Raw genomic sequence first — 25,594 nt, 5'->3', positions numbered from 1 at the left:
CTGCGGTGTGATTCAGTCGGTGTGCTGCCCCTAAGCTTGCCCCCGGAGGGCATCCTGCCTTGTTGGAGATGTGCCTCCTCCACCTCCTCTCTCCTACCAGGCACCCATGTGGAGTCAGTGTCCTCATCATCCCCTACCTCTTCATCACTGGGGCAAACCTGGCAGTATGCTGCAGCTTGTGGAACATGACTGCTAGCTTGCTGTCCTTCTTAAGCATCCCCCCTCTCTGCGCTTACGCTACTGCCTTCCTCTAGCTGAGTATCATCATCAGAGCCTACAAAACACTGGGCATCCTCCTGGAGCATGTACCCAACACTGTGCTCAAAGAGTTCGGGGGACTCCTCAGGAGGACATGGTGGGTCTAAGGAAGGAGTCACCGATGATGACATTGGGACGAGGGAAGAGGATGCGTTGGCAGCTGCTTTGCTAGTACCCTGAGCCTGGGTGAGAGACGATGAGGAGGATGAAGAGGGCTTGGTCATCCACACTACCAAGTCTTCAGCATGATGTGGCTCAACACATCCAGCTGCCGAAAATAAGGACAAGCATGTCCCATGGCCACGTGCTGATGACGATGCCCTGCGTCCACGACCAGCACTGTTGTCTCTAGACACAGAGCCTGTTTGCCCTCTTTTATTGGCTCGTGCCTGTCTGCCTCTCCTTATTGGCCTTCCAGACATGGTAATGGCCTGAAGGGAGATGGAAAACCAGCAATTGCTGGAGGCACAAAACACCCACTAACTCCTGCAGATGCCTTTATTATAGAACAACAGGAATTAAAGGGTAGATACTGGTGTATACTGTGCTGTGCTGGAGGCACACAACACCCACTAACTCCTGCAGATGCCTTTATTATAGAACAACAGGAATTAAAGGGTAGATACCGGTGTATACTGTGCTGTGCTGGAGGCACACAACACCCACTAACTCCTGCAGATGCCTTTATTATAGAACAACAGGAATTAAAGGGTAGATACCGTTGTGTACTGTGCTGTGCTGGAGGCACACAACACCAACTAACTCCTGCAGAAGGCTGATGGCTCAATTACAGAAGAGCAATATAGCTATATAGGTAGATACAAGGCACACAGACAACACCCACAAACTCCTGCAGATGGCTGATAGCTCAATTAGAGAAGAGCAATAAAGCAAAATATGTAGATACCGGTGTATACTGCGCTGAAGGTACACAGACAACACCCACTAACTCCTGCAGACACCGGAAGACTACACAAGGGCGCTGGTGACCTTATATAGTGTGGGGCGTATACTACACAGCCTGAGCTATAATTGGCCACAGGCACCCTGCCTGTGGCCAATCATGGCTCTCCTCGCTGCCGGCGCTGTGATTAGCCAAGCATGCAGGGTCACAGTGCTTGCTTGGCCAATCATGAGCCAGCAATGCACTGCGATGGCGCAGTGCATTGTGGGCCGTGAGCGCCACACGAATTTGGCGCGAACGGCCCACAGAGTTCTGGCTTCGGGCGAACAGCCTGTGTTCGACTCGAACACCAAGCTCATCCCTAGTCACTACATCTTTTTGTACTGTATTTTGGAAGATAGGTGCTATGTTTTGGCAAATATATATATATATATACCATCCCCATTTAAGATGGAGGTTATGTATAAATTTATGGAATTTGTGGATAAGGAAGATACGCTGGTTATAATAATGGGAGATTTCAATGAAGTTCTTGACAGAAGCATTGACAGGTTCCCTCCCTGGTCCTGATTTGAGGGTCCGGTGGTGAGCCGGTTAAGTTACTTCTTAGAGGAAGTAGGGCTGATGGACATGTGGAGAGAGAGGAACCCGAATGTTCAACAATATTCCTGCTTTTTAGGATCTTATTCCACACTCTCCAGAATAGATATGGTCCTGGGCAACAAAATGTAAAAAATATAGTATATTTGCCTAGAGGGGTCGCTCTACTCTACTCTACCACTCACTTTTGGTGGTGTCATTGAGTTTGGGTGGGAAAAGAGCACCGGGGATCTGGAAAATACGTCCATTTTGGCTTGAATTAATGCAGGATGCAGAAGAGGTTTCACCAAAACTTAAAGAATTCATAGAGTTCAGTCTAGGCACAGCTTTAACCGGTGTGACGTGGGATACCCTTAAGGCCTTTCTTTTAACAGAAAAGCTTAATTCCTTTCTTAGAGGCATCTTGATCCAGCAGGTGGCATAAATTAAGCAAAAATCTGGAGGCTGGGAGGAAAGTATCAGGAGGGAAGCGATCGAAGCAGAAAATAACTATGTAAAAGACCCAACCCCAGAGAAACAAAAAATATGGCTAAATAAACAGCAGGGATATAAAATAGCAATTATGAGAAGGGAAGAGAATAGGTGGCTATTCCAGAGGCAGTGTTTCTTTGGAGAAGGGGAAGGTGTGGGAAGAATTCTGGCCCATCTGGTGAAAACCAACTCCCCTCCATCTGTTATATCTATGATTAGGACGATAAATGGTGGGGTTTCTTCACTTGGGACAGAGCTAGTAGAAACATTTAGCGCCTTTTATAGGGAACTGTACAGATCCCAAGGGGTGGGTGAGGAAGGTGATATAGGTAAATTCTTGGAGAGCGTGGAGATGGTAACTATTACCCAAGAGGAGAGGGAAAAATCTGGAAGCCCCAATAACTCTAAGGGAACTGTAACAGGCAATGGCCCGGGATGGCTAATCAAAAATCCCCAGGATCGGATGGTCTTCCGGTGGAGACATAAATATTATGGGGAGGTACTACTTCCAGAGCTGCTTAGGACACTGAGAGGTGCAGTGACCGAGGGGAAACTGCCCGCCTCGATGTTGGAGGCAACTATTATTGTGATACCTAAAAGGAGGAAAGGACACACTAGATGTAGCTTCATATAGGCCGATATCCCTGCTATGCTCGGATGTAAAAATTTTAGCCAAGGTATTATCAGACAGGTTGAATAAAATTGTCACAAAACTCACTCAGACCAAACAGGATTTATCGCTGGTAGATCTAACAGCATGAATATCCAGACGCCATCAGATAATAAGGGATCAAGAGCTATTTTGTCCCTGGATGTGACTGGATAAGGGGGATTATATCTGGTGTATTCCTTTAGAGATTTGGGTTTGGACCTTCTTTTATTGGATGGATAAAAATGATGTATAAAGCCCCTAGTGCTAAAGTAAGAATTAATAATGAACATTCTGAAAAAATAGAAATGGGTAGAGGGACGAGGCAAGGGTGTCCATTGTCGCCCCTGCTATTTGCACTTGCAATGGAGCCATTGGCAACTGCAATAAGGGCAAGTACGGAGATAAAAGGATTCCAAAGGAAGATGAGAGAAGAGCGAATCTCACTATATGCGGACGATGTTCTTTTTTTGAGAGACACTGATCAATCCCTTTAGGAAGGCAATTCAATTAGTGGAGGATTTTGGAAGATTCACAGGTTTAGTAATAAACTGGGGGAAGTCAGAGTTGTTGCCAGTCAACTCCCTAGATGCTTCAGTTGCGCTGGGGATGCCCCAAATGGAGGTGGTAGATACAATGAAATATCTTGGGATATAGTTAACAATGGACCCTAAGCAATACATCAATAAAAAATATAATACCATTACTGAACAAATTTAAACGAAAGTGCGATGTCTGGAGTCGGCTTCCTTTATCGGTAGCGGGTCGGTGTAGTTGGATTAAGATGATATGGATGCCACAATTATAATATGCTCTACATACATAATGCTCCAGTGTGGATATGTAAAAAATGGTTTAAAAAAATTTGAAACTCTCTTCCGAGAGTTGATTTGAAAAAAAGGGACAGGCAAGGATTTGGCTTCAGACATTGCAACTATTAACGGAAGAGGCAGGCTTAGTGGTACCTCACCCTAAGGCTCGGTTCACACAGGGCAACACGACTTTTAGGCAACTTGGACACGACTTACAACACTACTTTAAGGGGCCCCAGGCCAGGCGACTTGCCGTGGCCAATCAGAGAATGAGCTCTCAGGGGGGGGAACTCCTTTTGAGAGCTGATAATTCTCTGAGAGTCGCCTCCGTATAGACGGAGAGCCGACTTGGAGGCGACCTCCATTGAAATCAATGGGTACCGGTCGCCTACAAGTCGGATTGAAGTAGTACAGGAACCTTTTCTGAAGTCGGAGCAACTTCAGTAGTGTGCATTAAGACAGCTCTTATTCACTTACATTGATTTCTACATGTTGTGCGACCTGAGGTGACTTGGGGCGACTTGAAGTCGGATCTGAGTCGCCCCTGTGTGAACCGGCACTAAGAGTTATTATCTGGCAGTACAGCTGCAGTATCTGATGGGTTGCGATCTTGTGGGTGGAGGAAGCCCAAGTGGGAGAATAATGATGACAGGAGCCCCACATGATACACTGGTGGATGTGTTGGAGGCAGACTCCTTCCAGTATAAGAACCCCACAATAAGAATGGTAGGTAAGGTATGGAAAACAGTAAAAACACTGATGGGATATACAGGGATGTCGGAGTATATCCCTCTTTGGAATAACAACTATTACCAATAGCAAAGATTAAAACATGGGAAATGCAGGGTATAACTAGGTTGATTCAATTATACAATGGGAGCACCCTGAAAGCATTCTCGGATTTGAGAAAGGAATACAATATCAGTAATTTTATAGATACCTACAGCTCAGACATGCTCTGGCAGCTCAGTTTGGACCACATATACCAGAATGTGATAACACCCCCCTGCTCCAAAAAAGAGGAGAGGGGGGGAGGAGGGAGGGGATAAAAGGGAATGGTATACTGTATAATGAAATGTGGGAAAAAGAAGACAAAGTACTGTAGAATAATGTGACTGTAATGTTTTATATATACATTTCTATGTCTTTTTTATTATGCTGGTTTGTAACAAAGGAGAACATTTTTATAAAGATTAAATTAAGAAAAAAATAAATAAAGAAGCTGCATACCAGAAAGCAGAGAATGAAGCTGAAGCTGCACGCCAGAAAGCAGAGAATGAAGCTGAAACTGCATGTCAGAAAGCAGAAATGGATGTTTTGGAAAAACAATGTGAGCATGCCACAGCCATAGCAAGGTTAAGGGTCTTAGAACAAGCGCCAGTAAAAGGCGAAAGAGACAACAGTTGCAGATACTCAGTTGTATCTTATGCCTCAGATTCTTCACATACCTCTCCAGAATGTCAACTCCCTGTCACAAAAACCAAAGCACTCAAAGTCTCTTATCTGCACCTACTGTACCTCAAGACAATTTGCCTTTATATCTTCCAGTACACCAGACTGCAGCATCTCGGCAAGCAGCAGACACTGGTATGCAATAACAGACTGTCCACCTTACTTTGGCACTAACCAAGTACCTCCTAGCAAGCACACTAATCCACAGCTACAGACCAACATATCAATGAACTTTAAGCCAGTTTCAGCATTGAATGCCTTCGCACAACATATGTTCCCAAGTCACTTAATGTCAATGCACCAGCCATCACAACTAACTCTGCTCCACCTGCAGTCAAGAAAGGCCCGGGAGCGAAGGGATTGCAGAGGAAATAGCAGAGGGCCAGCATGACAGGGGTGAGAAGGGGGCACTGCAGGGGTTAAAAGATGAGGTTGTGGAAACTGTGGAGCTGGGGAAGGGTTTAGAGAAGTATGTGGAGGGTAGGGGTTGAGTTTATTTAAGGGTCAGGAGGGGAGCTTTTGGTCAGCAGGAAAGACAAGTTTTCAGGAGAGACAAGTTTTTCCCACCCGCCCTCCCTGAGTTTGAGTTATGGCCAACGTGGAGCGCCTTTTCGCCCAACTACGAGTGGCTGCCACTTGCAATGGACCAGAGTGGCACCGCCCAGAGGTGTCGGCCTCTGGAGCGTTTTTCACCAGGATCCTTCCCCAGAGCGTCATGCCAGATTAGGAGCCCCCCCCCCCCACCGAGTTGGACCCATCGGGCCCCCCAGCGAAATGGCACCCCGTTTCCACCGGGCCCAGACGGAATCCTCTGCACAGGCGGTGCTCATTGGGCGGGTGGCCTCGGCGCGAGCCAGCGATTCCCCCTGCCCGCCAGAGTCAAAATTCAGCTACTGGCATCCCCTCCCCTGCCAACGCAGACAGGGAGAGGCCTCAGCAGGGGAGAATGGTGGCAACGACCGCAGGGCCTTCCCCATCCCTGGCAGGCGGTTCTCAGGCCATGCGAGGAGCAGCTGATGGAAGATGCAAGCAGCCCAGCAGCATTGTGACAAGAGCCCCAGGCAAACAGATGGTGAAATCAGGGGGCAGAGCTACAGACGGGAGGCTCTCTTCCCTAGGGACGGATGACACGGAGCCCCTGCAGGCGTCCGTTGAGCGGTCCGAAGCAGATGAGAGGCAGGAGAGTCCGGCAGAGGTGGAGTCATGGCAGTGGCGGCGGGGACACCCCCTGGTTGGCCCGGTAAGTCTGTTCAGAAAAACAGTTCTGATTGTACACATATGGGGTAGGGCTGGGGAAAAAAAAAAAAAAAATAGATTTGAATCTTGAATCGAGTTGAGAGGTTAAATCGATTCAAATTTTCAGCAAATAGTTTTTTTTTTATATTTATATTTTCACCAGGATCGGTGCTGTGGGCAGGAGTTTTTAGGTGACACTGCGGCTTCGGTCTAGTCCGCGAGGCCGGACCCACGGACTAGGACAAAGCCATGGCCTCACCTAAAAACTCCTGTCCGCAGCTCCTCATGACTGGCACGGTGTCCATAAAAAACAAAAAAAAAACAACTGGATTAGAATTGTGAATAGAGTTTTTTTTTTTTTTTTTTTTTAAATGACAATTTTTTTTTTTTTTTTTTTTGAAAATCGCTCAAGCTCCAATATGGGAGGGGAGGGGGGGCAGGAGATTAAACGCAGATACATAAAATGTGCATACATACATCTAAACAGCAGCGGCTGGTGCTCAAAATTTTTTGGGGGGGGGGGGGCACAAACATTCTTATAAACAAAATCAAATGCAGGCACTGTCCCATCAAACACTGCCACTGTACCCTCAAGTGCAGCCACTGTGCCATAAATCGCAGCCACTGTGCCCAATGTTGTCATTGTGCCATCAAACGCTGCCACCGTGCCCATTTAACGCTGCCACTGTGCCCTCAAAAGCTGCCAGTGTGTCAAATGCCCCCCCCGCCATCTACACACATGCATGCGCGCGCGCGCACACACACACACAAAGTCTTTTCAAAAACGGCAGTGCTTTATCTTACCTCTTCCTGCCGGGTACTGCACTGTAGGGGGAGACAAAGAGCACACACTGCTTTCACTTTAGTTATAAGCAGTGTGATGACTCTGAGCTCCCCGCACAGTACCGATTACACTTCAGCTGAAGATAGAGGAGCTTGGTCTCAGCAGCCTGCTCGTTCAGATATACAGGGGGGCCCTCAAGGGCCCCCTGCAGCATGGGGCCCGGTCGCCTTGGTGATCTCAGCGACCCCTATAATTCCGCCACTGTTGGCAGGGCCCAAATAAAGTAGTAGCCCAGGTATGTGATACTACCCATGTTATTGTCAGCTGTGCAGATGAAAGAATCCAGCGAACCTTTCACGAGAACATGCTGAAGGAGTATCAGGAACGGCAAGAGGATGTTGCTGCAGTATGTGCCCCTGCTGCAGACAACGCCAAAAGTATTCTCCTCACTGACTTACTAGAGCGTGCCCCCCAGGCTGACCTCATTAGCCTCGTACAACTAGGGGACCGGTTAAGCCCCACAAAGAAGGAACAGGCTAAGCGGCTTCTGTGGGAGAAACAGGTGATTTTCTCCCAAAAACCAGACTACACGACCCTGGCTGTGCATAAGGTAGAGACCCCTGGACAAGCACCCTTTCAACAGCCCCCCTACCATATCCCTGAAGCAGTCCAAGAAGGAATGCGGAAGGAGATACAGGAGATGATTCAGTTAGTAGCCATTAAGCCCTCCGACAGCCCTTGGGCCTCGCCTGTAGTCCTGGTGCCCAAGATGGAACTACCCGCTTCTGCGTGGACTACAGGCGACTCAATGAGAAGACACCTATCCGATGCCCATGGTAGACGAACTGCTAGGTCATATAGCCAGGGGACATTTAACTACAATAGACCTATGTAAGGGCTATTGGCATATTCCCCTGGCCGAGCATGCTATTCCCAAGTTGGCATTTGTTACCTCGTTTGGCCTGTACCAGTCTAAGGTCATGCCAAATTGGGATGAAAAATCCCCCGGCTACCCTCCAACGTATGGTGGATAGGCTCCTCAATGGCTTTCAGGATTTTGCATGTGCATACCTGGATGACATTGCGATCTACAGTAGGTCTTGGAAGGAGCACCTGGTTCACGTAGGGATGTTTCTAGACAAGATGCAGGCCTGACCTTGAAACCAGACAAGTGCCATCCGAGGTGCAGTACCTGGGACACCGAGTAAGGTGTGGGAACCAGAGGCCAGAGCCAGCCAAGGTAGAGGCAGTAGCTAACTGGCCCACACCCCATACTAAGACCCAGGTATTAGCCTTCTTGGGGACTACAGGGTACTACCGATGTTTTGTCCCCAATTATAGTGCTATTGCCAAGCCCCTGACTGACCTGATGAAAAATACATTTACCTAGACAGGTCCTGTGGTCTCCAGCTTGTGAAGCCGCGTTTCTAGCCCTCAAGCAAGCACTTGTAAATGCCCCCATCTTGGCTGCCCCAGTACCGAACAAATGTTTCCTTGTCCACAGAGATGCTTCCATGTTTGGACTGGGGGCTGTGCTTTGCCAAATCAGGGAGGATGGAAGAGAACACCCTATCTCATGCCTGAGCAGAAAGCTATTACACCAGTAAGTGCTTGGCCCTGGTCTGGGCCCTTAAAAAGTTGAAACCTTATTTGTATGGGCAGGAATTTTCATTAGTCAACAACCACAACCCATTGGTCTGGCTTAACCGGGTCTCAGGAGACAATGGCAGGTTGCTGTGTTGGAGTTTAGCCCTGTAACCTTACAATTTCACCATCAGCTACTGACCCGGTAAGCAAAATGGCAATGCTGATGGGTTGTCCCGGCAAACAGACGTCACTCCGGTCTCCTAGTTCCGGGCATCCCCAAGTTGGCCTGAGAAGGGTCTGCTGGAGTGTTCCACAGGGAGGGAGCCATGTGATGGGAGTCACTGTTGGGCGCAGGGTAACCAAGAAAGAATGAAATCTGAGAATATGATTGGATTACTTAAAATGGGACAGTAATATTTATCCACAATATCTCCCAGGATATATGTAAAGATTGTTCTTGGTTTGTTTGATTCTGAACTCAACATGTTATTTGAGAGAGATGATCACATTGGCCTCTAGAACTGGGTAGGAGCCAGACAGTCTACTCCTACTGTGCTTTGCTGCCTGCTGGGCTGAGGATGGGAGGGGGGAAATCACTGTTTGTATTGTTGATTCTAAATTAGCTCCTGCTATTGTGGGAAGGTGCCCTGTGTTTATACTAATGTGTGAAGTTCAGCGACCACAAGTCTGTCCTAAAGGTCATGTCTCCGAGACCTAGTCTGGGTAAATGATTTAGTAAACTAGCTCATGTTAATTAGGTTTCTAGTTACAGTTGTATTGTTAGAGTAAAATGAGCAGGGGGGGGGGGGGACCCTCCTCTTTAACTGTATATAAAGACTTGTAATTTTGGTTCTAATAGAGAGTCTCATCTCGTACCTGGTGGGGGGGGGGGGGGAATTATTTGTATGGGTTTCTTGCTTGGCAGCGCTGCCTTTGTGTATTGAAATGGAATGTCCTAAATGGCTTTAACCCCTTTGATACTCTGGGTGTCGTTACACTTACTATCCAAGTTTACCAAAACAAAACCCTTAGACTTGGAGTAACGACCAAAAGTGTATGTGCCTCTTGCTGTGGGAAATACCTTGTGGCTGGCTGCAGAGCAATAAGTGGGGGAAGACCCGGGCAACATACCAGTGGCTTCTGCAGGGGAAGCATTACAGTAAGAACATTGGACCCAACATAAACAGCAGCTCCTGTGGGGGTAGCACTATACACACAAAGTCTAGGAGAGTGGATCGAACCAGCAACCACCTGTGCTCCACCCCCCAAGGGTAATGGAGGTTCCTCTTAGCTCACAGCCTGGAGACACAGCCCTCCAGCCCCATGGTCCTCCCCCAGGCCTCATGACAGCATCCTCAGAACTCCATCTGCCACACCCTCCCTGCTGGTCAGTCTCCCCCTATTTAAATTGCTGACCCAGCTACCCCGCCAGGAACTCCTACCTGGGGATTGGCCAGATTCCCTCAAGTATGCAGATCAGGACCTCCTGGCCTCCGCCCACTAACTTACAGAAGCTTCTCCAAGCCTCTAGATCAGCGGTTCTCAACCTGGGGGTCGAATGCCGATTTGTCAGGGGTTACCGAATCCCGAACAGACTCCCCCGGAAGTGAGACCACACCAGAGTAACTAATAGGGTAAGAAAGCTTTAATGATTTGCATATTAACAGCTTGTTAATCAGACTTACGCCATCTGGGAACGTGATGGGCTACGATGCAATTTTATTTACCACACCATGTGGCTGAGCACATGTATTTTTGAGAGGGAATTTGACTTCTGTAAGATGTGCAAGGCAAGAGATATGGGTGGCATCTTAGGATGGGGGGAGTCTTAAAGGAGAAGTCCAGCCTGATCTCCTGTGACCAGTTTTTCAGCAGAGAGCGGTCGGAAGTCCGCCATCGGGATCAGCCATCTCAGCGGTTTGCTGAGAGGCTGAAACTGCCATCAGTCCAGGCACCCAGTCATCCCAACTCTGGGAGTCTGGATCCGCCAGGTGCCTGGACTGATAGCCCTCTCAGCGAGCTGATGAGATGGCAGATCCCTGCCCCTCCACAGCTCAGCGTTCCAGTGAACGTGGAGGAGCAGAGCAGGAGAGCTGGAGCAGATTGACAGGCAGCAGCTCTCTGCTTGGGGAGCCAAGAGAACCGAACCATCGGCAATGTTCGATTGCTTGGTTCTCAGTGCAAAGACACTGGGGGGACAGATGCTGCAACCACTTAGGCAAGTATAATGGAGGAGGGAAAAAAAAAAAAAAAGGCTAAACCCATACTTCTAAGTATTAAATTGCACATGCCTGATGCTGGAATGAACAGTAAGTAGGGATAGAGTTTGGTCAGAGCCATCTTGGATTTGAGGTGGATCTTATGATTTGGGAAAATAATTTGCACCTGAACCCATATTCCACTGCAAAACCATTATCCTTGGTCAGAGAGGTCCCCAAGAGCCAGCAATCACAAAAAATTGACAAGATTGTCTCTTACCATTGTTAGGCTTTGTTTTCACGTGATTATACAATACTGTGAACACAGTTCAATACACAATGGAAAAAAAAAAAAAAAAAAAAAAAAAAAAACACCACACACAAACATAAGTCATATCAATTTTATTCATCTACCTTGTAAATGTAGACTAGAAATAAATATATTTCACAATACATATCAGATTTTTACATTTTTAAGAATGAAAATACATCCTGCATATCAGATATTTATATTTCACTTAACAGTAACAAAGTTACAGCAATGAAAATAATTTTACCATTAGGGGTCTCCACAACTTGGGAAATTTTATCACGGGGTCACAGCACTAGAGAGGATGACAACCACTGCTCTAGATTCAGGGGGAGGTACTAAAGACCAGCCCTGTAGAGCCATCCAGCCTGACCTGCAATAACCCTACCCAAGTACAGACTCGCACAACTACCATGAGTCATACACTGAGTGATCTGTACTCCATTAGATTTATTGGAGGACAAGTAAAACATTAGGGATCCTTTAGACCCCAGATACCCAATTAAAGAGACCGTCGCCTAAAAAAAATTATAAATTAAAAAATTTTTTTTGTCCCCCGATATGAAGAAAAAAAAAAAGAAGATTTTTAAAAATGTGTGAAGAATTTCAAGTTACACCCCACCGCATACACAAAAAGTACAAATGTTAAATTCACATTTCGTATCACCTACACACAAACTGATTGTGCTACATATAATCACCACACATGCCAGGGAGAGATCAATAATTCAAGGCCCATTATTCATGGTAAACTCTAAAGCAGTGGTTCTCAACCTCAGTCCTCAAGTACCCCCAACGGGCCAGGTTTTCCTTTACTTTGCACAGCTGCTTTAAAATCAATAAGGTATTGAGAGCCATTTTATCTAAAGGGAAGTTCCCAAAAACATGTCCTGTTGGGGGGTACTTGAGGACTGAGGTTGAGAAGCACTGCTCTAAACTGATGGGGCTGTTAAAGTATTGCCTATGAAAAACTTAGGAACCTAAAGAGGTTTGCCACGTTTCACAGGCGCATGCAGTTTTAAAAAGTTTAACAAGTTGGGTATGCATTTGTTCGGCAGAGACCCCCCCCCCCCCCCATGTTAAGGTCATGTGACCTGGTATGGTTCAGGAGGGGGGGTGCTCACCCCCCCCCCTTTCTTGGCCTGCCAGGCTGCATGCTCAGATAAGGGTCTGGTATATATATTTGGGGGGCCCCCCTTTTTTATTTTGGTGTGGGGTTCCCGTTAAAATCCATACCAGACCTAAAAGGGCCGTTATGGTTGCAACGGCTGGCTTCCTGGCTCGCTCCTTAACCAGCCATTCACTGATTAAGGACACCGACAGCCCTGCTCCTTAACCTGCAGCTACAAAGCATAGCTTACACACTAGCCTAAACGCTGGCAAAAAACGCTAACACATTGGCTTTTTTTATCGGACTTTTTACAGCAGTTCTTAGCTTTCTAGTGTGCATGAGGGCCAATTGTTTTTTTTTTGTGTTAAAAATACATCAGTTTTTCACCTTTTCAATGCCTTTGAGTTGCTTGCTCTTTGTTCAAAAATGCCATTTCCCCAAACTTCCGGTTGGGAGTACGGACACTGAAAACATCACCACTACCATTAAGATACAACACATGCATGACCAGCATTATATATTTCAGTTGGTCCAATGTCCCGCAGCTGCCAATCAATCCCTGTTGAGGAAAGTATAAAAAACATGCAGTTTATTTTTGTGACCAGTCATTTTACAATTTATTCTTCTTAGAACATGGAATATTTTTACGTAAGAAGTCCTGCATTATTAGCCAGCTGATTTCCTGAGCCTGGCAGTGTGGAACAACCTCTCCTCCCCACAGTTTTGGATTTGGTGATAAAGGTAATCCTGATGCATGACAGAAAGGAGAACATGGAGGCTCTAGGAGGTGTCCGGCTCCGGGATAACTCTCTATGTACACGTCCATCTTGCCCCACTTTCTTGCTCTGGCTGATGAAAATCTAGCAAAATGTAAGCTTTCACAGGCCTGATCATTTTCTCCCACCAAGAAGAGGATGGGACCTTTGGCCTTTTCCACTGGAAGTACACTGGCCTGGTTTTCTGGTTTTGTTGGGTCTCCGAACATGGGAGATATAATATGAGCTTCAAAGGGTGTTATAAGTGTCCTCTCTTCTTGGAATGGAATTCCAGGCAGCACAAGGTCCCCGTAACTGAGGGTGCTGCCGGAAATTGCCACAGTTCCATTGATGCAGACTGTAGCAGCAATCTGTGGTGTATAAGACGCCATGGCTAGAGCCATCTCAGCTCCTTTGCTCACACCTACGACTCCAACTCCACTTCCGCACACCTGAATGACGTTTAGTAACAAAGGTTAACGTCTGTTAAAGCTTAACCAACAGCTAAATGCACATGAACTATACATACATGAGCTCTATCTGCCAAAAGACTTCTGATTCTGTCCAGCTATTCTTCTGATTCAGCGGGGGAGGAGGGAAGATAAAAGCAACGTTTTTTCAGTGGATTGTAGGTGCAATGTCAGGTTCCTGCAAACTCTTTCTGCAGGGAGTGTCAAAGGACTATGTGTGCGCTGATTACCAACTACAAGGCCATCTGCTGCAGTGGAACAAGGGACTTGCATACTTGCCACCCGTCCGATTTGCCAGGATAGTCACGCTTTTTAGTATGCCATCCTGTGGATGACCCTGTCCATAGCAGCAACCATGTCTGCTCTAACTCCCAGCTGATACACCATCCCTCCACTCTGCCTATCCTTGCATCTCTCCTGGCCCTCGCCAACATCTCAACACAACCCCCCCCCCCCCCCCATCTCAGCCGCTCTCTACAGCCCCTAGCACCAATCCCCTTGTGGATCTTCACAACAACTTCCTCTCCCCTTACGCTGCCTATAGCAGCTGCAGGGGAGCATCAAACTCATTAAAGTGGAGGGCCACCCTGAAAAAAAAAAAAAAAAAAGAAGTTCTTGTTTTTTTACCAGAAATGCCTGTTGCTAGGCACATAATCCTAATCTTCCTCTTCCACTGAGATCTTCTTTCCTCTCTCCTCATCGCGTTGTCTTCTGGGTCGCGCTGTGTTCTGGGAACTGTGTGTCCCAGAACACAGCACGTCCCATTCACAAAGAGCTGCGTGACTCGCGCATGCGCAGCAGGAAACGGGCAGTGAAGCCGTAAGGCTCCACTGCCTGTTTCCCTTAGAAGGAATGGTGGCGCCGGGACCCGAGAGCCGAGGGACGGGTTGGCCCCGGGCGGCCGACATCGCGGGCGCCCTGGACAGGTAAGTGTGCTTATTAAGTCAGCAGCTGCAGTGTTTGCAGCTGCTGACTTTTAATTGTTATATTTTTTTTTTTAAACGGTCCTGCTCTTTAAATAAAAGCCTCCACTGCTGTTCAAACCCCCCTTCCTGTACTTGAGTCTCCAACAGCACTAATCCTCTTCTGTGTGCTTTCTCCCCCTCCCTGTAGCTGGAGCAGGAGATTACCACAGTGTTTGGGATAGAGAGTGAATACATTGAGTGATAAGTAAAAAACAACAATTGTCAAGTAAAAACACATAAAAATAGCAATTATGTGAAAGCTAGTTTATGCTACAAGAAAATATATCAGCTGCAAGCACATCCAGTGTGTATATACAAAATGTGTCAATTGGTGCTGTGCCATCAACCTCAAGAAAATAAACACAAAACTTTAAATAACATAACATATCAATAGTAAATTTGTGTGAATAAATACACTTTGAAAACACAAGAAAGACGTGAAACGTTTCCACAATTCAGTGTAAAAAGTCCAAAATTCTCCAATATAAAGTGATATCAGGAAACTTCCATGTGACACCATCACCAAGAAACCCCCATGGGCGTAAGCTCACCTCACATGAGGGACCGTAGACTTTAACGGGGTTCTAAAGTTCGTGCAAATTTTCAGTCCGTTTGCAGATTCTGGTGCGAACCAAACAGTGTTCGGCTCATCCCTACCTGCCACTATACCACCCAAACCTGACACTATGCATTACTACACCCTATACTGTACCCTGCCGACTTCCCCTTCACCGTGTCCTCCAAACCCCCTGCACTGTGCCCTCCGGCCGCCCCCCCCCCCCCCCCGCTGCATACAGTCATACATAAATACAGGCTGGGAGAGGCAGCACGTGGAGAAGGCAGGACAGCATGTATTAGGGGGGTGAATTTAATTTGGGACAATTCCCTGGGTGTGCATTTGTTCCTAATCCAACTCAAAAGCCACGCCCAATATGTAGCATAATTTATCCACACCCACTCCTTGCCACCACAGGTCACCATCTCCCTGATAGGGGCCCCATGAGATTATTAAGATGGCCCTGACTGCTGGAGGTGAGAAACATCACAAGAGGTGTAAGGGAACCTTCATTAGCTCAGCACCTACTAGGTATGTGACATGACTCTACATCACATGCTACCAACTCAATTGTCTGCAGCATCCACTCTCCTAAGCTGCATACTGTCACACACTATATTTTGAGGAACCATGGGATGAATAATCTGGTAGCGGCCACCAAAATCCTTGGCTTTTCCTGAAGCATGCACCGGTCTCCCAAGCCTGTTTGCTGCCATCCAGCAGGGCTGTCCCTGGAGCCCGTGGACACCCACTTTGCAGCCGCCCATCGAGTTCACGGAATGGCTGGGGGTGGGAGTTAGAGACTAGAGGTCAGCTGACTAGTGAGGAATGTGGAGTGGGAGGGGTTGGAGGAGATTTTATCAAAGGGTTACGGCACTAGGGAGGTTGAAAACCACTGCTCTATCCTAAAAGAATGCCACATCTACCTTCCATGACAGTGCCTGCAAGGTGCCTTGTAGGTTACAGAGTTGAAAATAAGACTGCTTAAGAAAAGCACAGGAGAACTGAATACAGGAAGTCAACACAAGATTTCTGGCAGGATCAACTGGTATTTTTTTTGCATGAATTAAGCAGATAAAAAACACTTTCAATGTTAAACAGGAGCAAAGAAGAGATGTTCATCGTTAGGCTTTACATCTCCCCACCTTTCCAATGTCTCCTTTATAAAACTGTTGAGCAGAACCATCCTTATGCCCAAATATCAAGGTAGAAGCATTCACCAGTCTGATGGGTGACAATACAAAAATCCCCTCTCAGTGGCAGCTGATGAAGTTTTAGGATTAGGAAATTTTAGGAGTTTTAGGCAAGACCCCACCCCTTCACGTTTGGCCAATCCCACTTCTCATAAGCCTTATAGAATCCACATGATACAATAAGCTGCACATTATACACAGGGCTCTGCACATCATATACCAGGCTGCACATTTTACAGGTTTCTTTAGTAGAGCCCTGTGTATAATCACACATATCAGCATTCTGCAACCTGTAAATCATACATATCTGCATTCGCGGTCGACCGCACCACAGAGCGAGTTTTTTTGGGGCAAAATGAAGCGCCTAGTCTGCAATCTTGTGATTGCATAGACGTGGCGCTTCCAATAATGCACTGCCCCCTTCTGTGAAAGAAAGGCACACTACAACAATCCATATTACAAAATATCCATCTAATAATCTAATAAAGTGTTCGAAGATAATCCTGTGAAAAAAAAAAAAAAAAACTCAATACATTCCTGTGATATGTTAGTCAATAGTCCGAAGAATATCCACAACTCGATTGTTGAAAAGCCAATAAGCTCCACAATAGTAGTGACCTTAAGTGACATAAGTTCTTACCAGATTGCAATGCTTTAATGCTTATAGCCATTCCCAGCCTAGGTCTTTTCCTCAGGTGATGTGTCGAACCATCCAGTCCTCGGTCCACAGAAGTGCCGCCCCCCCCCCCCCCCCCATCTGAATTCAATCCCAATATCTTTCCAATGGCAGTGGACACAATACAGCTCTGAATAAAGATAGGGTTTCGCTCGGAAAAAAAAAATATATATATATATATATAAAAGGTGGAACGGCCATAGGTAAAACGCGCAGGGTATTTATTACACCTGCCCGTGTAAATGTCAGCACGTTGCTCCTCCCTATGCATTTCATCACAGGCTTGACGTCGTCATGGGGCACTGACAATGTCAAACCTGTGACGAAACGTGTAGGAAGTTTGTTGTACTTTTGTTTTTTAATTCGTGCTAGTATATCACCTAGCAACTTTTTAATAAATACCCTGTGGGTTTTACCTATGGTCGTTCCACCTTTCTCTTTTTTCCCCCCCGAGCAAAACCCCCATCTTTATTCAGAGCAGTATTGTGTCCACTGCCAGTGGAAAGATATTGGGATTGAATACAGATGGGGGGGGGGCCCACTTCTGTGGACCGAGGACTGGATGGTTCGACACATCACCTGAGGAAAAGACCTAGGCTGGGAATAGCTATAAGCATTAAAGCATTGCAATCTGGAAAGTGCTTATTTCACTCATCCGGTGGTGGGACGCACTTAAGGTCACTACTGTACTATTGTGTAGCTTAATGGCTTTTCAACAATCAAGAGCTGTGGATATTCTTCGGACTATTGAATAACAATCACAGGAATGTATTGATTTTTCTTCACAGGATTATCTTCCGACATTATATGGATATTTTGTAGTACAACTCTTTCACAGGATTACTACATGTATTGAATAATCACGTAGTCACTTTGTGGTGGTGTTAGATTTCATATTTTTATATTATATTGTTTATTTTTATCTTTAGCATTATTTCATAAAGCAACCTTTTTTGTACATTTACTCCCCTATATAACCCCTCCCATTATTTGGAGTCCTCAGTTTTGTAGCCAAGCAATACAAGTGTATAATAAGGAGGGAGGGACCTCTTTGTCCCCTGATGAACATCAAAGAAAAGGATTTTTACAGGCAAGCCGTTTTAAAAATGCTGTTTTCTTACATCAGGGGACACCGAGCCATAGTACTTACTATTTGGGATGTCCCACAGCAATGGCAACTGAAGGGAGGGAGGCACAAAAAAAAAAAAAAAAAGGGAAGCCAGAAGACTCATACTGCAGCACACTACACCCAAAGGCAATATCCTCACGACCTTTAACATCGATTTGATAAAAATCTGGTAAACGTATGAACTGAAGACCAAGTTGTGGCCTTACAGATCTGAGCCAGAGACCTGATGATGCACCGCCCAAGAAGAACCAACTTCCCTGGTTGAGTGTGCTTTAACATGAAGGGGAGGAATTTTCGGCTTTAAACCATAAGCCTGAATAATGACTTGATGAATCCACTTGGATATAGTGGATTTTGACACTACCTGCCCTCTTTTTGGACCATCTGGCAGTATGAATAAAACATCTGTTTTAAGAACCTGAGCGGTCGCCTTTAAATACACGCTGACCACTCTCACTACATCAAGGGAATGTAGTGGCTTTTCTTCCCTAGATCGAGGCTCTGGGAAGAAAGGAGGAAGAACAGTATCTTTGTTTAAGTGAAAGCCTGTCACCACCTTTGGTAGGAAGTAAGGATGAGGACGTAACACCACTTTATCCTTATGCATGATCAGATATGGCTCCTGACAAGACAGCCGCTAGTTCGGATACTCTTCTAGCAGAAGAAATGGCAACCAGGAAAAAAATAAATAAATAAAAAATAACACACACCACACACACAACCCCTCTCTTTCTAGTCAAAAGAGGCAAGGTAATTTCACGTAAAGGTTCAAAAGGCCGTTTCTGTAAAGGCGATAAGACCAAGTTTAAATCAAGGATTTAGAGGTGCCTTGATAGGGGGGGATTGATCCGCGTTACCCACTGAACAAAGCTACGCACTAAAGAGTGCAAAGCCAGAGGCCGTTGAAAAAAAATATTGATAAGGCCGAGATCTGGCCCGCAATGGTATTCAAGGCCAGCTTCATTTCTAATCACATTTGCAGGAAATCAAGGATCCTACCCATAACATATTTCCTGGGGTGCCAACCCCTAGATCCACACCAGGAAACATGCCTTCCAGACTATAGTAAATCACTCTGGAAGCCAGCTTCCTGGCATTAAATCAAGGTAGACACTACCAAAGGAGACAAGCCACGATCCTTTAGAATGTGGGTCTCAATAGCCAAATCGTTAAATTTAGCGACTGTAAGGTAGGATGGAATACAGGACCTTGTGCAAGAAGGTCTGGCCATAATGGCAGAGTCTAAGGGACTGCTACTGTCATCTTTATGATCTCAAAAAACCAAGATCTTCTGGGCCACCAGAATCACCCCCTTTTGATCCTGCAAAGAAGACACGGAAGTAGCAGAACTGGAGGAAATGCATAGATAAGAGAAAACTGATCCCATGGGAAGACTAATGTGTCTGTTCCGCAAGCTAGCTGTAGTTTAGACCTGAAATGGAATAAACTATTAAAAGCAGATCATTTAAGTAGGCTAGGATCGTTATGCCTTGAACCCTTAATCTGGCTAGAGGAGGTGCCAGAATTTGAGACCACCCGTAGTGCTGTGGCTAGACCGAATGGCAGGGCTACAAACTGAAAAATTATGATTTTCTATTTTGAAGCGTAGACATTTATGGTCAGCAGGAAATAGTGGCACGTGGAGATATGCATCTTTGATATAGATAGAATCCAAAAACTCCCCTCCTTGGAGGATGGAAACAACCGACCGGATTGGCTTCATGCAAAAAGGATCGGATGTTCAAGTGCCGAATCAGATCTAGAATAGGTCTTACTTCTCCGTTTGGTTTTGGAACCATAAAAAGGTTTGAATAAAAACCTGTGCCCTGTTCCTCTAAGGCAGTGATGGCGAACCTTGGCACCCCAGATGTTTTGGAACTACATTTCCCATGATGCTCATGCACTCTGCAGTATAGTTGATCATCATGGGAAAATGTAGTTCCAAAACATCTGGGGTGCCAAGGTTCGCAATCACTGCTCTAAGGGAACCTCTAGTATCACCGACTTGGACAATAGATGATCCAGCGCTAGGAGAGCCTTCTTCTCTGGGTCCTTGGGAACATTTGACCTTAGAAACTGAGGAGATGGAAAATCTCGGAACTCTAGTTTGTAACCTAGCGTAACAGAAGAAGCCACCCATCTGTCGCGACATTGTTCCAGCCAGATCCTTGAGAATTGCAGGAGCCTCCCCCCCCCCACCCATGCGAGCTGGGGCACCCCTTCATAAGGAGGCTTTAGCATTCTGTTTTGTGGGCTTTCTGCCCCAAGATCTCTTCTGACCTTGGGGTTTTCCCCTTGAACCTGATGGTTGAGGCTGTCGAGACTGCCTAGAGGCTGATGCCCCTGGCACAGAAGCACGCTTAAAAGGTGAAAGGTTTTCTTCTTTACTGGTAAAGCTTTTGCCCTTAGAGATCTTTTGTAGGTATCCAAATCTCCAAATAGTCGCTCACCATGAAAAGGGAAACTGGCTAAGAGCTTTTTACACTGTTTCGGCTGGCCAACTTTTCAGCCATAGAACTGTGCGAGAATGCACTAGTCCAATCATAAGCCGCGAGATTTGAATGATAGAATCTCTCATAGCATCTACTGTGAAACACAGTACGTCTGATGAACAGGCCCAACATTGCGCTGATTTATCAGGCAGAACTTTAAGCATCTCCTCAAACTGTTCCTTAATGGAATAAGATACACCACCAATTGCCGCAAGAACCGGCTGCGCTACTGAACTTGCTAAAGCCATATGGCTTTTAGAAAGACGCTGCAGATTTTTATCTATAGGATTCTTTAACATTAGCGCATCATCTACCAGAAATGTGAGATTCTTATTCACTGAGGAAATTGCAGCATCAATCGCTGGAACCTCCCCATTTCTTATAGAAGTCCTCTTCCATAGGATAAAGTGTGGAGAATCTCTTAAGAGGATAATATTGTTTATCTGGATGTTCCCATTCAGCATACATAAGCTTCCTTAGCCATGCATGAATAAGAAAGGCATCCCCAGATGGAGGTTTTAACCTTTAACCTCCCTAGCGGTATGATTTAAGATTTTAGGTGCTGAACTATTATTTTGAATGGAAATTTGGCGTTTTATATTGTAGGCCTATAATTCTTAGAAATAATTCACTTAAATCCGTCCGAACAAAAAAATAAAAAAAAAAGTCTAAGACATCCCGGGTATGGCAAAATTCAAAATATTAAATATAAATTTATGATTTCGTAACTATAAATTATAATAAAAATTATTCAATACTGTAATCAAATAAAAAAAAAAACACTGAAATGTGCCGAGTTGCAGAATTGTCGCTGTCATTACTTTTAGTGTTTGATGATTAACCACTTCAGACCCAGGCCAATTCTGACATTTCTCTCCTACATGTAGAATTCCTAATTTTTTTGCTAGAAAATTACATAGAACCCCCAAACATTATATATGTTTTTTTAGCAAAGACCCTAGAGAATACAATGGCGGTCATTGTCTTTATCTCGCACGGTATTTGCGCAGCAATTTTTCGAACGCGTTTTTTTCAGAAAAAAAAACAAAAAACAGTAAAGTTAGCCCAATTTTTTTGCATAATGTGAAGGAGGAGGATACTCCGAGTAAATTGATACCCAACATGTCACGCTTCAAAATTGCACGCACTCGTGGAATGGCGCCAAACTTTGGTATTTAAAAATCCCCATAGGCAAAGCTTTAAATTTTTTTACTGGTTACATGTTTTGGGTTACAGAGGAGGTCTAGAGCTAAAATTATTGCTCTCGCTCCAACGTTCGCGGCGATACCTCACATGTGTGGTTTGAACACCGTTTTCATATGTGGGCGGGACTTATGTATGCGTTTGCTTCTGTGTGCGAGCTCACGGGGACAGGGGCGCTTAACCACTTGCCGACCGCCGCACGACGATATACGTCGGCAGAATGGCACGGGCAGGCATATGGGCGTATATATAAGTCCCTGCCTTCCCGCGGGTGGGGGGCCCGATCGGGCCCCCCGGTGCCTGCGGCGGTCGGCATTCGTTCGGGAGCGATCCGGGATGAGGGGGCGGCCATTCATTCATGGCCACCCCCTCGCGATCGCTCACGACGAATAGAAATGCTCCGTGACATCACTTCCTCTCCTCACAGGAGAGGAAGTGATGTAATCTCTCCTCCGTGTCGGTATTTTTCGTTCCGGCACCGAGGAGAGAGGATCGGTGAGTAGCACCAACACACCACACGTACAGTAGAACATGCCAGGCACACTCACACCCCCCCTTTACCCCCCGATCACCCCCCCAATTACCCCTGCCCCCCCCCCCCAGTCACAGTGACACCAATAAAGGTTTAACCCCGTGATCACCCCCCGTCGCCAGTGTCACTAAGGCTGGGTTCACATTGCAGCCGTTTATGAGAACGAATGTGATTCGCACCGCACTGCAGTGCAAAATCACATCCGATCTCTGTGCGATTCGAGTTCGGCCATACAGATAGTATGGCTGAATTCGCGCCGCACCCGCCGCAAATTCGCACGGGACCTTTTTTTGGTCCGCAGCAGAATCGGATCGCATGGGTGTTCACACCATGCGATCCGAGTTTGCAGATCGCACTGCGATATGCGAACTGATCTGGGGGTGTCATTAACATTTCACTGACACTCCCAGCAGTTCGCATAGGGCAGTGTGAACTGCCGCCGGGAGGCATGCAATGCGGGAACCCGCCGCGGATTCGTGGCGTTCCTGCATCGCTCCAGTGTGAACCCAGCCTAATAAGCGATCATTTTTCTGATCGCTGTATTAGTGTGACAGGTGACGCTAATTAGGCAGGTATTTAGGTTCGCCGCAGCTTTTTATAGCGCCAGGGACCCCCATATACTACCGCATAAAGCCCCCTGATTGCCCCCTAGTTAACCCTTTCACCAGTGATCACCATATAACGGTTACAGGTGACGCTGGTTGGTTAGTTATTTTTTATAGTTTCAGGGCACCCGCCATTTATTACCTAGTCTCACTAGTGTACCCCTAAATTTAGGGGTGTCTACTTTCCAAAATGGGGTCATTTGGGGGGCGTTTGTGCCATCTTGGCATTTTATGGCCTTCAAAACTGTAACGCCCTTAGAAAGCCTGAAGGCGGTGCTTGGGTTTCGGGGCCCCGTACGCGGCTAGGCTCCCAAAAAGTCCCACATATGTGGTATCCCCGTACTCAGGAGAAGCAGCAGAATTTATTTTGGGGTGTCATTTCACATATGCCCATAGCATGTGTGAGCAATATATCATTTAGTGACAACTTTGTGTAAAAAAAAAAAAAAAAAAAAAATTTTTTTTTTGTCATTATTCAATCGCTTGAGGCAAAAAAATTAAATATTCAATGGGCTCAACATGCCACTTATCAATTTCCTTAGGGGGTCTACTTTCCAAAATGGGGTCATTTGGGGGGGGTTTGTACTGCCCTGCCATTTTAGCACCTCAAGAAATGAGATAGGCAGTCGTAAACTAAAAGCTGCGTAAATTCCAGAAAACGTACCTTAGTTTGTAGATGTGACAACTTTTGCGCAAACCAATAAATATACAGTTATTGACTTTTTTTTACCAAAGACATGTGGCTGAATACATTTTGGCCTAAATGTATGACTAAAATTGAGTTTATTGGATTTTTCTAATAACAAAAAGTAGAAAATATAATTTTTTTTCAAAATTTGCGGTCTTTTTCCATTTATATCGCAAAAAATAAAAATCGCAGAGGCAATCAAATACCATCAAAAGAAAGCTCTATTTGTGGGAAGAAAAGGACGCAAATTTTGTTTGGGTACAACATTGCATGACCGCGCAATTACCAGTTAAAGCAGCGCAGTGCCAAATTGTAAAAAGACCTCTGGTCATTTACCAGCAAAATGGTCCGGTCTGAAAGTGGTTAAAATGTATTTTTTATTTTTTTTATTTTTTTATTTTTTAGTTTTACACTTAAAAAAAAAAAAAAAAAAAAAATTGATGACTTTTATTCCTATTACAAGGAATGTAAACATCCCTTGTAATAGGAATATGGCACGATCGGACCCATTTACAGTGAAATATGGGGTCAATAAGACCCCATATCTCACCTCTAGGCTGGGAAGAATTAAAAAAAAAAAAAAAAATAAAAAGAAGATCATGGCTTCCTTGCCAGATCAGCGCCGTTAATTTGAATACCGAGGCCGGGTGTGACGTCATAACATCGCGCCCGGCCTCCGAACGATCATAGAGACTCCGGGGACAATCTAGTCCGCCGGAAATCTCTATGATCACATGCTGGGGCCGGCGGATCCTGTGACCGACTCACCGATGGAACGGTGAGTCGGTAGAAGCACCGGAGGGCGGCGGGAGGGGGGGCGTCGCCGCCCGCAAGAACGATCAAGCGGCGGAACAGCCGCTATGATCATTCTTATGGTGTAGGGAATCGCCAGCTGAAAACGGCAATATCTGAATGATGTCTGTGGCCTCAGGCATCATTTAGATATAACCAGCAAAACCCCATGACGTTAATAGACGTAGTGCGGGTCTCAAGTGGTTAATTTCCCCACAAATTACTAATCGCTCAATTCTGCAAGTGAATCTAAATTATTATAGCCGTTTTCTAGCTTGTCTTAAAGCACTCTTGATGTAAAACAGACATTTTTTGGTTGCTATGGACAATCTCCAGTTTCCTGGCATAAAGAACAGTATTTATAATATAAAACTGCATGCATGACACTGGACAAACCACTAGGGACAAAAGGGCTGTGCAATTATTTGATACAGTACTGTAATCTGTAAGATTACTGAATCTACACTGTTTTTCACTTTTTGAATTTGGCGCCAAACTCCATCCCCGTGCGTCATAATACTCGTAGGGAACAGAGCCCGACACTGACAGATCGAGCGAGAGACCGCGGCTCACAGATCACAGCGGGGAGACATCGCTGGATCCAGAGGACAAGGCAAGTAAACCCCTACATGGATCCTGCGATGGGATCCAGAGTCTGGCTCGGGAATACCGCTTATGGTACTGAAATGTCACCCTGAGCCAGACTTGGGAATACTACCAGGGAAGCTACTGATCCCAAATTAGAGTTGGGATCATCAAGAGCCTGCGCTGCAGGCAGCAAAAAGGTTGAACGAACTTAGTAAAAGTGCACAAGCAACCTGTCTTGTGATGTTACTCCTTCTATATTAGTATCCTCCGAAGATAAACCAGTATCTTCCAAATCTTTGGGAAGAGCCAACTGATCCCCAGCCTCCTGAACCTCCAAAATAGGGTCTTGAGCACTAGATGGGGGATCTGCCATGTTCGGCCCCACTATGGAGGGATAAAATAGCATCAATCTTGTTTACCAAACCAGCAATGGTAGAAGACAAAACCTCTTGTGTGACACTCAGGGGCTGAAGTGTCTTGCGTGACTGCAACTACAGTTTCCTCTGACAGCTCAATCTGACCGGCCGCAACACTATCAGAAGGGGATGACATTCTTTTGGAAATGGTTTTAGTTTGTT

At 45.8% G+C, this 25,594-nt stretch overlaps 1 protein-coding gene across 1 annotated transcript in view; it reads right to left on the bottom strand.

The window, feature by feature from the left end:
* Window positions 1-11,336: 11,336 nt before the first annotated feature.
* LOC143941084 (acyl-coenzyme A amino acid N-acyltransferase 1-like) overlaps window positions 11,337-25,594 on the bottom strand; it is a 61,878-nt gene continuing 47,620 nt past the window's right edge. The window contains exon 4 of the mRNA XM_077463024.1: window positions 11,337-13,579. Coding sequence (XP_077319150.1) covers window positions 12,983-13,579 — 597 coding nt within the window. The 3' untranslated portion in view covers window positions 11,337-12,982. The remainder of the gene's footprint in view (window positions 13,580-25,594) is intronic.

Source organism: Lithobates pipiens, unplaced genomic scaffold, assembly GCF_037356315.1.
Source record: "Lithobates pipiens isolate NorthernLeopardFrog02 unplaced genomic scaffold, aLitPip1_a1.2 Scaffold_3, whole genome shotgun sequence".
Classification (NCBI taxonomy): Eukaryota; Metazoa; Chordata; class Amphibia; order Anura; family Ranidae; genus Lithobates; species Lithobates pipiens.
Note: the sequence above shows the minus strand (reverse complement) of the source record. Positions and strands in the feature narration are given on the sequence as shown.